General features: G+C 39.2%; 2 protein-coding genes across 2 annotated transcripts; one reads left to right on the plus strand and one right to left on the minus strand.

Annotated features, from left to right (window-relative positions):
• Nucleotides 1-351: 351 nt before the first annotated feature.
• LOC134660535 (arginine-hydroxylase NDUFAF5, mitochondrial) lies at nucleotides 352-12,395 on the minus strand. Its single transcript, XM_063516312.1, has 6 exons — nucleotides 11,982-12,395; nucleotides 10,688-10,839; nucleotides 7,131-7,238; nucleotides 5,916-6,061; nucleotides 3,449-3,632; nucleotides 352-549 (listed from the first exon to the last, which is right to left on the minus strand). The coding sequence occupies exons 1-6, from the start codon at nucleotides 12,298-12,300 to the stop codon at nucleotides 352-354; spliced, it is 1,107 nt and encodes a 368-aa protein (XP_063372382.1). The 5' UTR covers nucleotides 12,301-12,395.
• A 334-nt stretch (nucleotides 12,396-12,729) lies between these two features.
• On the plus strand, nucleotides 12,730-14,749 carry LOC134660428 (small integral membrane protein 12). Its single transcript, XM_063516170.1, has 3 exons — nucleotides 12,730-12,859; nucleotides 13,218-13,347; nucleotides 14,622-14,749. The coding sequence occupies exons 2-3, from the start codon at nucleotides 13,218-13,220 to the stop codon at nucleotides 14,747-14,749; spliced, it is 258 nt and encodes an 85-aa protein (XP_063372240.1). The 5' UTR covers nucleotides 12,730-12,859.
• Nucleotides 14,750-16,478: the final 1,729 nt, after the last annotated feature.

Consider the following 16,478-nt stretch of genomic DNA (forward strand, 5'->3'; position numbering starts at 1 on the left):
CGATCTCGAAGGTCACAGGGACCCCGTGGGACTTGTGCTCAGGTAAGTTTGGAATCAAAAGTAATTTTTGTAGGTAGGTTGTCTGGAAAGATCGCTTTTTAGCGATAAGACCGCCTGTTGTTACCTACATATTTGTACCTGTTCATACTTTTGTACCATTTTTTTTGTAGTGTGCAATAAAGCATTTTATTATTATTGTCATTTCATTTTTTTTTTGCAATCATGTTCATTACATACAGGTGTTAAATAAAATATAGTCAGTACATTCTCTGTTAGGATTGCATATCTTTCTATCGTGCATGGGAGACAAACTTTTCTCTTAAATTAAACAAACGAAACACATTCATCAATTTATTTCTTATCTTCATCACTTAGTTCAACAGTTTTCACATCTTTAACTATTTCATCAATCCGGTGCAGGTCCTTCAGAGACAGCTGCCCGGAGCCCCGGGGCAGGGGCTGCGGCTGGTCGGGGGAGGGTTTCCAGCCGAGCAGGTTCACGATCTCGAAGGTCACGGGGACCCCGTGGGACTTGTGTTCGGGTAAGTCCTGAAATCAGTCATTATTTGGGGCCTTATCTATGAAAGGGGACGTTATTGTCGATGGCGCTTCCGCGGCACAGCGTCGCGCGGCATTGTATTTATATCGGAGCGTCGTTAATAATGGCGTAAGCGCCATAGATAATAAGGTGCCTTTTCATAGTAACGTCACATTTAGCCTCGTAAGACCCACGCATAGACAAGACATCGTCTAGACTGAGCATAGTAGCGCCCCTCTGCCACAAATATACGGTAGGTTTACTCCATTTTCGAGTGAAAGTGTCTTTGTGTGACGTCCGTGTGTTTGAACGGACCAATCACGGCACGGGACTCGCTCACCTCGTCCCCCGCACCCCAGTATTTTTGGCAGCATCGGTTTCATGAAATAATTGCTCTAAATTCCGTCTAGAGGATTCCTAGTCTATGGACCCACCATATAAAGTTTACTAATTTTTAATTTTGATTACATGTAAATCAGAGCGAATTTCGTTTTAAACTTAAATAAATGTCATATAAATCAATTTTTTAAACATGCAGATTACGTCTGCGAGCGATATTCCAAATTTTATATTAAAGGAAAAAATGGAAAAATTACGCTTCCGGCAGGACTTGAACCCGCAACCTCCGCAATCCGTGCGTTAGCTCTGCCAATTGAGCTACGAAAGCCTACCAGAATCTTGCGAATTTTTCCATTCCTTCCCTCATGCATACACGCCTTTGGGGTGGCGTATAGCGACATCTACCGAGAGACGATTACATCTTTTTAACGGCACCGGAGTCTCAAGTTGCATTGAGAATTCACCAGTAACAATGTGCTAACCCGTACTAAATCAATTTTTTAAATTTTTTTTTAAATTTTTTCCAATTTTTCCTTTAATATAAAATTTGGAATATCGCTCGCAGACGTAATCTGCATGTTTAAAAAATTGATTTAGTACGGGTTAGCACATTGTTACTGGTGAATTCTCAATGCAACTTGAGACTCCGGTGCCGTTAAAAAGATGTAATCGTCTCTCGGTAGATGTCGCTATACGCCACCCCAAAGGCGTGTATGCATGAGGGAAGGAATGGAAAAATTCGCAAGATTCTGGTAGGCTTCCGTAGCTCAATTGGCAGAGCTAACGCACGGATTGCGGAGGTTGCGGGTTCAAGTCCTGCCGGAAGCGTAATTTTTCCATTTTTTCCTTTAATATAAAATTTTAAATGTCATATACTAAGAAAAAGTGACCAAGGCCTCCAGTGCCCCAGGCTGGAATCGAACCAGCGTCCTCTGCTATCGCGGCAGGTGCCTGTTACCACTCGGCCACCGGGCCACAGCGGCATAGGTCGAATTTTTCCAAGTATATGCACTTCTTACTGAATTTAGTTTGTTTTAAAAAGCAATCTAACAAAAGAAATGCAACTTTATCTGGTTCATGTAAGGTTCAAATTAGATTGCACGAATATGTACATTTTAATGTACATTTAGTCTCAGGAGGTTAAAGTAGGCCATATTTGACGCTTAACTTCAATCAAATTCGGATTAATCCATCTGTCAGAGTCGGAAATTATGCGATTTTGGTATTAACACATTCAGTGCCGAAAACCCGACTATCGGGTATTTTATGATTTCGTTCCCAGGCCGGACGACGGAACCCTTGGAACGCGAGTCCGACTCGCACTTGACCGGTTTTTAGGGTTCCGTACCTCAAAAGGAAAAAACGAAACCGTCCCGTTGTCACAGCCTTGTTTTCTCCGAAACTACTGGCCCAATTAAGTTGAAATTTGGCACACATATATACTTAGACTACTTATATGTAATTAATTCTGTTTACATATATTTAATTAAAAGTTATATTATAAAAAAGTAATAATATGTATATGTGTATGTTAATATTATTATATTACCCATATTGCAGTGTCATCGCTCCAATATTTTATTTAAGTACTTAACGTACCTACATACTATAATTACTGTTAAGATAAGGATATTGGTGTCTTGAAAATGATGCCCAATAATATAATATGTATATGTGTATGTTAATATTATTATATTACGCATATTGCAGTGTCATCGCTCCAATATTTTATTTAAGTACTTAACGTACCTACATACTATAATTACTGTTAAGATATTGATATTGGTGTCTTGAAAATGATGCCCATGAATGCGACTTACGACGTTTATACTGCCCATTATGTGTGAACGAACTGTTTTGTAGACGTAAGGAAGAGTAACGCATAACTATTCTAAAATATTGTAGCTCTATATCAACCTTAATGAATAATAAACAGTTTTAATATCTATGGAATATCGTTTTAATATGTCGAATACGTATTACCAATGTTTATAATCATAGGTTGCATGTCTTAAGTACTTTTTTAAGTGATAGGCCACTTATGATTAAACCTCTTTACCTAAATATGTGTATGAGTAAATCAGATGTCACATTATGTCATGAATATATAGTTACGTATTTCGTTATTGTGATGATCGCTGATATTTATTAGGTCTAGAGCTGTACATAATTTACTTGTACTTAATTAATGAGGATGAGTATGAGTATGAACTTAATTTTAATGTTAACAAAGACTCCATAGCTCTCCTTAGTCTTACCGTGCTAAAAAAACTCCGAGGCCTGTTTATGACCCAAAGATGGACGTGTAACGTAAACAAATTAATTTTAAATATGGAGGCCAGTTATTCAAGAAAATAGGCAAAAAATTACCATTCCCCCCCCTTATCTACGAAACTACTGGGTCTAAAATTTAAAAAAAATACACAAAATAGTTCTTTACCTATAGATGACAGGAAAACCTATCAGAAATGAGCAGTCAAGCGTGAGTCGGACTTAATGTACGGAACCCTTGAAATGCGAGTCCGACTCGCACTTGATCGGGTTTTTAGTTTACCCTACGATGACACTCACCTTCCCGTACATCTCTTCGTAAATTGCCGCGGCGGCAAACTGCACGTCGCGGTTCAGCCGCAGCGGGCGGTTAAACGCGGCGTTTGCCTCGCCGAGCGCGCGCAGGTCGTGCATCACGTGCCACGCGCTCGGGTACCACACTGTGATTGTGTCCACGTCTACGGTCTGTAGCGTGTAGCCGCTCCTGAATAAACGCGCGTTTTTTTAACCGCCTTCCTTTACTTCACTACATAGTATAAAACAAAGGCTTCCCGCTGTCTGTCTGTCCCTGACCCTATGTATGCTTAGATCTTAGACTACGTAACGGATTTAGATGCGTTTTTTTTAATAGATAGAGTGATTCAAGAGGAATGTTTATGTATAATTTGGTAACCCGTGCCATAGAGAAAAAAATACATAGAGTGCTCACTCCATACATCAGTTTTAGTACCAAAAAGACTATTAGCAACTTACTACTATTAGACTTGACAATAGATGTAGCCACCGACCGGAAAGTCTTATGCTGTTGAGATAAGACTTTCCGGTCGGTGCTACATCTATTGTCAAGTAGCAGTACTGATAGTTCCGCTACTCGATGCTAGATGTAGACACTGAAATTAATAGTCTGAACTGATGTATGGAGTGAGCACTCTATGTATTTTTTTCTCTATGCCCGTGCGAAGCCGTGGCGGGTCGCTAGTTACCTATATGTATGTGTATGTGGCTAGGTTGTTAATGAATGGCCCATTCGCAAAATTTACCTTTGGGAATAACTCCTCTTCTCTAAATAGGTCTATCAAGAAAGACTTGCCTAATAACTGCCCCATTAGATAAATGATTCTCCTAAATTTTCGCCCGATTTGCAAAAGAGTCTAAATTATTTTATTTCTCTTGTTTCTGACTACTCTTTTTTTTTTAATACCACATCGGTGGCAAACAAGCATACGGGCCGCCTGATGGTAAGCAGTCACCGTAGCCTATGGACGCCTGCAACTCCAGAGGTGTTACATGCGCGTTGCCGACCTTTGTCACGCTTTTGCCCCTCTCGCCATATGCCATACTTATGAAGTTATGTCGTTTTGCGTTGTCATACTAAAAAACTAAAAGAAGTCAAGCGAATTTACTACAACTGTAACTATCACTAAAGTGATAGTTACAGTTGACAACTGTGATTATCACTAAAGTGTCATTCAATAGAACTTGCTAACTATGTAAACAAAAGTTACTAGTAAATTGACATTCAGTGTCAATTTTAGTATGGCGGTTTGTTTACATAGTTAGCAAGTTCTATTGAATGACACTTTATGTTAACATACTTACGCATTCAATAGCCCGCCTATGTCCCTCACCCGTACGAAAGGGGAGATGTGAGGGGTCATGCCCCCTAATCGTAAGTAACGAGGACTCATAATCACAATAATTGTATATTATTGTGATTATGAGTCCTCGTTACTCGAAATAAATGAATTTTATTTTATTTTATTTATTATTATTTTTTTTTATTAATCTCTCAGTATCTGCTAGTTGGAGGGACTGTCATAGCTCCATGAGTGTGCTACTGTTATACTAAAATAATTACTATGATGTAAATATAGCTATGTTAACAGACTTACGCATTCAATAGTCCGCCTATGTCCCTCACCCGTACGAAAGGGGAGATGTGAGGAGTCATGCCCCCTAATCTCTCAGTATCTGCTAGTTGGAGGGACTGTCATAGCTCCATGAGTGTGCTACTGTTATATTAAAATACTTGCTACGATGTAAATATAGCTATGTTAACATACTTACGCATTCAATAGTCCGCCTATGTCCCTCACCCGTACGAAAGGGGAGATGTGAGGGGTCATGCCCCCTAATCTCTCAGTGTCTGCTAGTTGGAGAGACTGTCATAGCTCCATGAGTGTGCTACTGTTATACTAAAATACTTGCTATGATGTAAATATAGCTATGTTTACATACTTACGCATTCAATAGTCCCCCTATGTCCCTCACCCGTACGAAAGGGGAGATGTGAGGGGTCATGCCCCCTAATCTCTCAGTGTCTGCTAGTTGGAGAGACTGTCATAGCTCCATGAGTGTGCTACTGTTATACTAAAATACTTACTATGATGTAAATATAGCTATGTTAACAGACTTACGCATTCAATAGTCCGCCTATGTCCCTCACCCGTACGAAAGGGGAGATGTGAGGGGTCATGCCCCCTAATCTCTCAGTATCTGCTAGTTGGAGGGACTGTCATAGCTCCATGAGTGTGCTACTGTTATATTAAAATACTTGCTACGATGTAAATATAGCTATGTTAACATACTTACGCATTCAATAGTCCGCCTATGTCCCTCACCCGTACGAAAGGGGAGATGTGAGGGGTCATGCCCCCTAATCTCTCAGTGTCTGCTAGTTGGAGAGACTGTCATAGCTCCATGAGTGTGCTACTGTTATACTAAAATACTTGCTATGATGTAAATATAGCTATGTTTACATACTTACGCATTCAATAGTCCCCCTATGTCCCTCACCCGTACGAAAGGGGAGATGTGAGGGGTCATGCCCCCTAATCTCTCAGTATCTGCTAGTTGGAGAGACTGCCGTAGCTCCATAAGCGTGTCACCGCCGAATAGAGACGCTATGAACGCCTGTGAAACAAACAAAATTAATGAAATCACAAAAAAATATGTGTGAAAATCGTACAGGTTAAATCACAAAATGAAACACTTATCACCCGATATGATACTCGTAAAAGCGTGGTAACGTTTTTCAAATCAGTCCATCCGTTTGTCTGTCACCAGGCTGTAACTCATGAACCGTGATAATTTCACATGACGTATTTCTGTTGCCGCTATAACAACAAATACTAAAAACAGAAAAAAAAATTAAAATTAAAAAGTGGGGCTCCCATACAAACGTGATTTTTATTCCGTTTTTGCGTAATGGTACGGAACTGTACGTGCGCGAGTCCTACTCGCACTTGGCCGGTTCTTATTCATAGACCATTTCCTACCTGGGGCCCCGTTTCTTAAAAGCTTGTAACTTGTAATATTTCATATTTATATTTCATATTTCTTTATTTCGTATATGCACGGATACATTACACGTCAAAACATTGTAGGTACTTAGAGATAAGATTAAATTAACACTTATTCTTAATTACATTTTCCATTATTGATAACAGAATGAGCAAAGTTTACTTTGAAACAAATTATACAATGTCAGGTTAACTAGAATAAGAAATAGCCATAAATTTAAAAATTAAACTAAAGTAAATTCAATTTAAATGTCACAGAATTCTCGAATGTCATAAAAAGCATTATTAATTAGCCATTTCTTTAATTTCCTATAAAATGAGTTATTATTTTCTATGTTTTGTATGTCATTTGGGATAGCATTGTATATTTTCGGACCGATTACATAGCTGGTTTTGGCAGACTTGGTTAGTTTGCATTTTGTTGTAGTTAGTTTGCCCCTTGGTCTGTCTCTCAAACATCGCAGATTGTCGGGCCTTAATGGGAAGTGATTAATGTTAGTCCTTACGAATTTTGCAATATTGAAAATGTATTGTGACGGAATTGTCATTATGTTTAGAGATATAAACAGATATATACAAGTGGAAGTCCCTTTCTAACAAAAGGTGTCAAAAAGTAACATCCTCTTGGATTACAAGTTACAAGCTTTTGAGAAACGGGCCCCTGGGATTTGAGTACTTACGCCGTCAGGTTTCAGCACGTTCATGATTTTGTCAAAGGTGCCAGGGAGGTCATTGACCCAGTGGAGGCACAATGATGAGACCACCAAGTCCATACTGTCTTCGGGTAACTGCACAGAGATTGAATAGGATTATTCCGTAACACACTGCAAGCCTCAAGCATAGAGAAAAAAATACATAGATTGCTCACTCCATACATCAGTTTTGGTACCAAAAGTTTTTGGCAAAAATTTAATTTTTGGTACAAGCTTTTATCGCTGACTGTACTTTTCTTACGACAGACAACTAATACTCATCGAGACAATTCTAAAAACCCCTAACACAATTAGGTTGCGTTGTTTCACCACAGAGTTCCTATGGCCACCTCCTGTATCCGTCATCAGATCAGCTCGATGGTACCATAATATTGCATTGTCACCCGACTTACATGTGTATGCAAAATTTCAGCTCAATTGGAAACCGGGAAGTGGATCAAATTTAACTTGCAAGATTCCATTACATAGTTACATACAGGTCGACCTAATAAAAGCTTGTTAAAAATACATAGATTGCTCACTCCATATCAGTTTTAGTACCAAAAAAAAAAAAAAAAAAAAAAAAAAAAAAAAAAAAAAAAAAAAAAAAAGCTTGTTAAAAATACATAGATTGCTCACTCCATATCAGTTTTAGTACCAAAAAGACTATTAATTTCAGTGTCTACATCTAGCATCGAGTAGTGGAACTATCAGTACTGCTACTTGACAATAGATGTAGCACCGAACTCACTGAAATTAATAGTCTTTTTGGTACCAAAACTGATGTATGGAGTGAGCACTCTTGTCTTACTATATTTCTCTATGCCTCAAGTAGCTTTTAATCTTTTGTCTTAATCTGTCATTTTGACTTTTGTATTTGTAAGAAAGGGATAAATTTAAGTTTGTAAAAATTTATGAATAAGGGACTAAGAAATCTTATTGAAGTACTGCTGAATATGTAAAAAATTGAGAGGCTGTGTCAGGGACACAGCCGCAATGGTTGAAGTGAAACTGGTGTGGATAGCTAATGAGAAAGCCGAAGGCCGAGCTCTGTGTAGCGCCGAAGGCCCGAAGCGTCATAGTAGTAAACGTGTCCAAATGCGAAGGCCGAAGGCCGAGTTCCGCGTAGGGCCGAAGGCCCGAAGCGTCCAGGATGCGTGCTTAAACACAGAACAATAGTAAATGTGTAAGTGCCAAGGCCGACGGCCGACCGAGTGCCGCTGGCACATGAACATTATTAGTCACACTTAAAGAATGCAGCACCCTTCACACTTAAAGGTCGGGCGAAGCCCGACATTCAGCGCGCTTCGCGCGCTCCTTCATAATACAGGTAGGCGCCGTTCACACTTAAAGGTCGGGCGAAGCCCGACATTCAGCGCGCTTCGCGCGCTCTTACATACAGAGCGCCCTTCACCCTAAAAGGTCGGGCGAAGCCCGACATTCAGCGCGCGAAGCGCGCTCTTACATACAGGGTGCCCACGGCGCCCTTCACACTTAAAGGTCGGGCGAGGCCCGACATTCAGCGCGCTTTCATACAGGGCGCCTGCGGCGCCGTTCTCAGTTAAAGGTCGGGCGAAGCCCGACATTCAGCGCGCTTCGCGCGCTCTTAAGTATAGGGCGCCTGCGGCGCCCTTCACACTTAAAGGTCGGGCGAAGCCTACGCTTAAGTAGAGTGCTTGCTTTCTTGTGAATTTCTAGCACGGAGTTGTACATAAACAATGATGTGACCGTCATTACTTCCAGCTTAAACACAGAACAATAGTATTAGTGTCTAAGTGCGAAGGCCGAAGGCCGAGCTCCGCGTAGGGCCGAAGGCCCGAAGCGTCCAGGATGTGTTTTGACACACTTATGTGTGTTGTGTACATCCACTTAGGTACATCCTTCGGCCTTCGCATTTCGTTAGACACATGTACTATGTACTATTGCTTTGTGTTTGAATACCGAAGTCGCGCATCTCGCGGAGTTTGATGTATTATAATAATTAATAATTATGAGTAATATCTTAAATGTTATCTGTAAAGATTATTTGGGGTGATAATGATTAAGAAATGAACACGGCATTTATGGGAAATTTTAAAATAATAAATTACAGCGTCACACCTGTTTAATTATAAATGATCAATTCATTTTGGAGTAATTAATGTAATAATTAGGTACAATTTTTTTGTAAATTACACACCAAAATTACGAGAATAGATATTTTATACGGGTAATACACGTTTTATAGCAATCTTGTTCGCGTCTTTCCTGTAGACATCGCAAATTTAAGGGAATCTAAAATCATTTTTTTACGCAGCACCTTTACAGGCGGAATACATGTTTTCAGTTCTTGAGACTCAGATGAGAAAAACGGGATATATACGTACCAGAGCCGTTACCTTTTAATGTATTGTCCACAGAAGTGACCTTTTCTAAAATTTGTTTGACCCATACAGCAGAAAGTACTCAACTAAGATAGTAATTAGGAATAGAAACTCGAGATTGTCAAGCAGCCGCCATACGTTCGTTCTACGTATTCTTACTAACTCGCGCCGCCGCGCCGCCATAGATTCTAATGAACTATTTGAGGAGATTAACAGGTTTCACTAGAGTAAAAGTGATATGTAAAGAACCGTATTTGCGTTATCTTACTACTTCAGGTAATTTGCGTCAGTTTTGCGCCTTAATTTTCGCACACAGTGGCCTCAAACAAGAGCAGTGATAAAATTTCTGTAAAAACTGTCACTCTTTTACCTTTTTGCAGCTTATTATAATTTCGCGTGTTTTATTTTTCTCCTATTTCGTTAAAATGGAATAAGATCTATCAAATGACTCCAATTTTACCGAAATCGGTTAATGGGCTGATGAGTAATTACTAAATGAACACTGAAAATAGGGGTCATTTTAGCTCCTATTGCTAGCGTAGAATCAGCGCCATCTATGTCAGCGGAACATTTCCGAGTAATGGCTACTTTCCTCTATACATTGATGTTATAACTAAATATATAGGTAATACAGTTACAGAGATATAAGCCACCGCGCCATAACACTTTTCGTTACACTTGGTTTTTGGTCCGGCACCTCTACTACGAGTTTTTAAAGACGTTTCACGTCAAAATTATTAAAGTTCAATTTGAGTAGTGTTTGTGTGTGTGTGCATGCGTGCGCGTGTGTGTGTAAGTTTGAGTGAAAACATGTAGGATGTAGGTTAAAATACCAAATTATCTCAAAATAGGAATGCTGATGGTAAATCAAGTTCTATTCCCTGCCATTATAACTTACATCAATATTATATACTTAAATAAATGTCATATACTAAGAAAAAGTGACCAAGGCCTCCAGTGCCCCAGGCTGGAATCGAACCAGCGTCCTCTGCTATCCAATACCTGCCGCTATAGCAGAGGACGCTGGTTCGATTCCAGCCTGGGGCACTAGAGGCCTTGGTCACTTTTTCTTAGGATATGACATTTATTTAAGTTTATAATTTATATAGTAGTGTGTCTACTTGAAATAAAAACAAATTAAAATATTTTCTGAAAAATAATTTAATTTGTTCTAATACGTACATCAATATTCTCTTCGTCCATAACCCGTTTCTCAAACTGAACTCCATCCCCAATGATAGCTTTGGTGAGGTGTGTCTGCGATGTGTCACAGAGTGTGACCTTCTCTACGGAGTCAGGTAGAAGGTGTCTGGACACGTAGCCGCGACCAGCACCTGGAATATAATGGTTGTTGTTGTTGTTGTTGTTGTCCTATGGCACCCCAGAGGTGCAAAGGGCCTTCACAAGCTCGCGCCACACCTTCCTATCTTCAGCGACCCTTCTGGCCTCGCTCCAGCTCAACCCGACTGCTCGTAGCTCATTTGCGACGGACCGTTGCCAAGAGTGTACAGGGCGCCCGGGTCCACAGCTCCTTTTGTCCGGCGGTTTCCAAACGAAAGCGATGGTTGCGTTATTCATTTCCCCTCTTCGAATCGTATGTCCTATCCGTCTCCATTTCCGTGTCGCGATTTCTTCGCCAATGGGTGTTTGCCGGCATATACTCCATAGGTCTTCATTCCGAATCGTTTTTGGCCAGAAAACGCGAAGGATCGACCTGAGGGACTTGTTGATGAAGACTTGCAGTTTATTCGTTAGGCCCTTAGTCACTCTCCAAGTCTCGCAGCCAAAAAGCAAAACTGATTTCACGATTGATTCTTCGAAGAGGGAAAGATAATGGTGATGTAAAAATATTATTACCAGATTGTAAATTAAGGTGGAGGGAAGAACTCTTTTTTCTATATTATCAGTCTTAGACATACATCGGGGTTTTCGGTGCGGGAATGATTTCGTGTATTTGTAACTGTTTGTTGTAAAATAATTACCAAACTATGAATTAAACGTAGGTAAGGTCCAAATGTGCTTAGAAATGTTAAATTAGTATCGTTTTTTACAGTTTTTACCTGTTATTTGGCTAGTGTAAAACATTCCCGCACCGAAAACCCCGATGTATAGTCATAAAATTTGGAAATTACAAAAAGAAACTAAAATGTTGAAACTTTGGAGGTCTTGTAATTTTTATCTTTTTTTTTTGTTGATTGATTGATTTATTTATTTATTAGTAAAATTGGTTGTTTTACAAGTCAAGATTTCTACATTGTGTCCAATTTACTGTGATAAATTGCTCAATTTCTATCTATTTAACTAGATTTTGTTATAAATTCAACGTGTATCATCATTCCAATTGTACACATACTTCTTTCTTATTTACTTTGAATCTGATAAAATAAACCAGGAGCTTACAGAAATTTTCTTCTGCAAAAAAGAATTAAAGAGCTATTTATACATTAATTCAATTCTATGAGGTTTCTCCACTTACCAAGTTCCACGGCGTTTTTGAATAGCCTCTTAATATCCAATATTCTATCGGCCGTACGCCACCCAACCTCCTCTTTTATATATTCTGCCAAATGATAATCCTCCCTCTGCGCCGACCGCTCCCGCTGAAGAATCTTCGCCTGTCTGTCGAATATGTTCATAGTACGGTACACAGAGCTCGCAGTCTTCTTTCTAGCAGCATTTGTGCCTTTATATCTTACTAAAACTTTGGTTGTATTACGTAAATATTTACACTCGTATTTCATGCTATTTAACCAACATAGCCGGGTTGTGACGGTAAGTAGTTGTGTGTGAGACATTTTGATAAATGTTTTAACTATTTAATACTATAAATAACACAGTTTTAACATATTTTATACACTTTGAAGAACTGCGAAGATCGTTTTGAGGTTGTTTTTGTTGATTGACAGTTGACACTGACAGTGACATACTAAGTGCGTTCAGAAACAACTGAAAATAAACCAAAACAATTTAAAAAAATGTGTATTTTAAAACAATACACACGATCATATACGATAAAACCATGATAAAACTGCTATTCTATGCTAGCACATCCATTAATATCATCTGGAAAAAAGTTATTGGCGAATGTTGAAAAACGCTTCAAAACTGTAAATAGTGTTGGCTTATAGGACTCGCATCCAGACCATAATATAATTGTTTAAAAAAATGTCCTGGCTTAAAGGTCTCGTAACCAGGCCATAAAATAAAAAAAAATGTCAATAGTGTCAACTTTGAAGTCTTAGAAGGTTATGCCGATTTTTCATTCAAAGTTTATTTTACAGCATAAATAAACGTTTATTAGCTATTTACATCACTATTTAGAGTCGATAGACACGCTCCTATAATCTAATCACAGTAAGTAGCCACAATTCCAACTCAATATTTATTAAAAAAACCTCAACATAGGTTATGTTTCTAAGTTTACTAGTTATAAAAGTAAATGATATAATAGCACAAAACAAGTAATAAATTAGATAAATAGACTTATTTCTTACAACGTGCTTTTTAGTATTGCATATCTATTATACAATTCATATTAACCAGTGTTTAATCATACATCAGCTGCTGTTGATAAAATAATTATTTGCCAGTGATAAAGAAGAACTGTTACAGGGACAATATATAAACATTATCCTTGAATTACCAACATTATTTCAAACTAATTTGATCGAACACACAATATACTTATACTTACAATAATTTAATTTTTCAGATGTGGCCAATACTAATGCAGTTTCTCCGGAGCAATGCTCCCTATTTGACACTCCCCTTTGCAGCCATCATCGGTGTTGTAGGCTACAACTTAGAGGGATACTTCTCTGATAGATACACTCCTTATAACAGTAAGTACTCCTTATATCTTACTCAGGTTGAAGGGCTTCCAGTTTTATAGTCAGCGAGGCTTAGAAAAATGTCTATTGGTGTCCTAGACCCAGCCCAAGGTCCAGTCTCTCTAAATTTAAATCTCATCAATTTCGTGATTTATTCTTCTTTATTTATTTTAGTATTATAAAAACGTGTCTTTCATGTAAGAAATGGCTCTTCGTATTTATTTATTAAATTGAAAAAAGGGTTAAAATTGATTTGAAAAATTTCTTACCGACTTTAAAACAAAAGCTAAATAAAAAGTGTGTGTAAAAGATCTTATTTCCATCAGAATTCTCATTATCGGCAAACTTCATGCCAGAACCATTCAGAAGTGAAAGAGCATTCATCATGATCACCTCCGATGGTTTAGATCAAGGAATCATTGGCACAGTGACCCACCGATTCGAAAGCAAAGTTCTAAAGCTGGTCGCTCTAAAACTGATGAAATCCGAAGAGTTACAGATACACTACAAGGATTATAAATTGGAAATATCAGGACCTGTTGTTCCTATGGTTTGGGAAGGCCTAAATGCTGTGAAGACTGCACAGGCAATGCTTGGTACTTCCAAACTTCGGCCGGGGACTATTAAGGGAGACTTTTGCGTTAAAGTTAATTGTAATTTAGTCTATGGATCAGATAGTCTGGAGACAGCAAATAGAGAGATAGCTCTATGGTTTTCAGATGAAGAACTTGTTAAATGGAAACCAGCTGTGGAAGAATGGATTTATGAATAAGTTTTGTTTTTTTTTTATTTTGTCTGATACTTATAAAGATGAAGGCTAGAATAAAAAAAAATGTTTTATAAGCGTTTTTTCTTGAATATCACCCATGTTTGATTTTTATTATTAAAAGAAAAGCGTTGGTGTAGCGGTAAGAGTGTGCGACTTTCAATCCGGAGGTCGCGGGTTCAAACCCCGGCTCGTACATACCAATGAGTTTCGGAACTTATGAACGAAATATCATTCGATATTCGCTTTTCGGTGAAGGAAAACATCGTGAGGAAACCGGACTAATCCCAATAAAGCCTAGTTTCGCCTCTAGGTTCGAAGGTTAGATGGCAGTCGCTTTCGTAAAAACTAATGCCCACGTCAATTCTTGGGATTCAGTTGTCAAAGCGGACCCCAGGCTCCCAGGAGCCGCGGCAAAATGCCGGGACAACGCGAGGAAGTTATTCAGATAGTTCCTTGAAAAAATTTTTTTTTTTCCGAAATGTTCCCGACTCCTGACATAGACTATTTATTATTGCAGAAGCGATAGAAGACCAGAGGCTAGAAAGGCAGGAGGATAAACTGCTTGCGGACCCGACCAATGTTGAGAAGTTGAAATATAAGGAAAATGTTTTAGGGAAAAATGTATCGCCGTCATTACAAAAATAGATAAATAGATAACAAGTATGTATATGTACCATCAGCCGCAAAAGTGCTGGCGACTTTATGAACGAATTCATTAATAATTTCTCCATGCATTTTGGCAGCTCACTGTACACTTGTACAGTCACGCTCCATTTAGGATCCTAGCTAAAATGGTTGGTCAACAATCACGGAGTGTACTGTAGGTAGTCTTACATAGTGTTGGCAGGAACTCGAGTCTTTTGAGTTTAAATTTGAAGAACCCTACCTATTTTTACGAGACTGCGCTAAAAAAATCCGAGTCTCAGAGCCACCCCACACTAGCGTCTCCCGAGCGTCGGCGTATAGTCGACTCTTTGGCTGCTGCTCGACGCAACGCTGGCGCAACTGCGCAGCGACGCCGTTTTCCATAGCGCTTTGTGGTTAAATTGCTTAATTAAAAAAAATTGTAAACTGTACATTATGTACCTAAGTCACACACAATCCAACCTCTAGACATAGCATAGTCGCGCTACCCCCTCTGCCACACATACGGTAGCGTTACTCCATCTTCGAGTCAATCCCGTGCCGTGATTGGTCCGTGTCTTTGAACGGACCAATCACGGCACGGGATTCGCTCACCTCGTCCCCCGCACCCCCGTATTTTTGGCAGCATCGGTTTCATGAAAGAATTGGCCTAAGCTCAGTCTAGAGGTTGGATTGTCAGTGACCTGAGTATATGTACATGTACATAGACAACACTACATAGTTACCGTAAAATGGACTTATCTTTGCTCCCCTGTGGGTACTGTAATGATAAAGGTACCTACTAGGTACCTATAAACTGGGAAAATTACAAAGGAGTAAGGTGCAAAAGTGTAAACATATCTTTGGCGTTGACTGTACATCTCGATCTAATCCCAAGCAAAATACCTCAAAACTATAAACTCTAAACGTGAAACCTTAAGGTCGTATTTTGACTGGCCGATGTCGAGACCCTGGGTTGGACGGGAAAGATATATAGAGTCAGACCACTATAAGTCTGCAGCGATTTCTATAGCACAGTTGTGTTATACGTCATAATTTCATATAAGTTTGACGTTTAAAATAACGTTTTGTCTATAAAATATTTATTTATTTTATTTTCTCTATAAAATTCGCTGCAGGTTTATCTTGGTATGACTTTGCAGTTATATAATACCATATAATACTTAAGTGTACCTTACCTACTCAAATGCCAATATTATTTTAAGCCCCGTCTCCATATCGCGCGGCAAACCATCGAACATTGGCTCGCGCGGCAGCCGCGCGCAATGGATACCGGGCTGCCGCGCGAGCCAACTCGATGTGCCCGGTATCCATTGCCATAGAGAAATATAATAAGACAAGAGTGCTCACTCCATACATCAGTTAGACTATTAATTTCAGTGTCTACATCTAGCATCGAGTAGCGGAACTATCAGTACTGCTACTTGACAATAGATGTAGCACCGACCGGAAAGTCTTATCTCAACAGCATAAGATTTTCCGGTCGGTGCTACATCTACATCTATTGTCAAATAGCAGTACTGATAGTTCCGCTACTCGATGCTAGATGCTAATAGTCTTTTTGGTACTAAAACTGATGTATGGAGTGCGCAATCTATGTATTTTTTTCTCTATGCCATTGCGCGCGGCTGCCGCGCGAGCCAATGTTCGATGATTAGCCGCGCGATATGGAGACGGGACTTTAGGTTGTATAATGAAAATATGAACTTAATTGTAAATAGTAGTTAGA

The sequence above is a fragment of the Cydia amplana genome, chromosome 27 (assembly GCF_948474715.1).
Source record: "Cydia amplana chromosome 27, ilCydAmpl1.1, whole genome shotgun sequence".
In the NCBI taxonomy this organism is placed as follows: Eukaryota; Metazoa; Arthropoda; class Insecta; order Lepidoptera; family Tortricidae; genus Cydia; species Cydia amplana.

Coding starts and splice junctions, on each gene's coding strand:
- LOC134660535 (XM_063516312.1), bottom strand. CDS start 12,300: ATGTCTCACACACAACTACTTACCGTCACAACCCGGCTATGTTGGTTA. Junction 10,840..11,981: donor CAAAAACGCCGTGGAACTTG/GTAAGTGGAGAA, acceptor ATTATATTCCAG/GTGCTGGTCGCGGCTACGTG. Junction 7,239..10,687: donor TGGACGAAGAGAATATTGAT/GTACGTATTAGA, acceptor ATCTCTGTGCAG/TTACCCGAAGACAGTATGGA.
- LOC134660428 (XM_063516170.1), top strand. CDS start 13,218: ATGTGGCCAATACTAATGCAGTTTCTCCGGAGCAATGCTCCCTATTTG. Junction 13,348..14,621: donor TAGATACACTCCTTATAACA/GTAAGTACTCCT, acceptor TTATTATTGCAG/AAGCGATAGAAGACCAGAGG.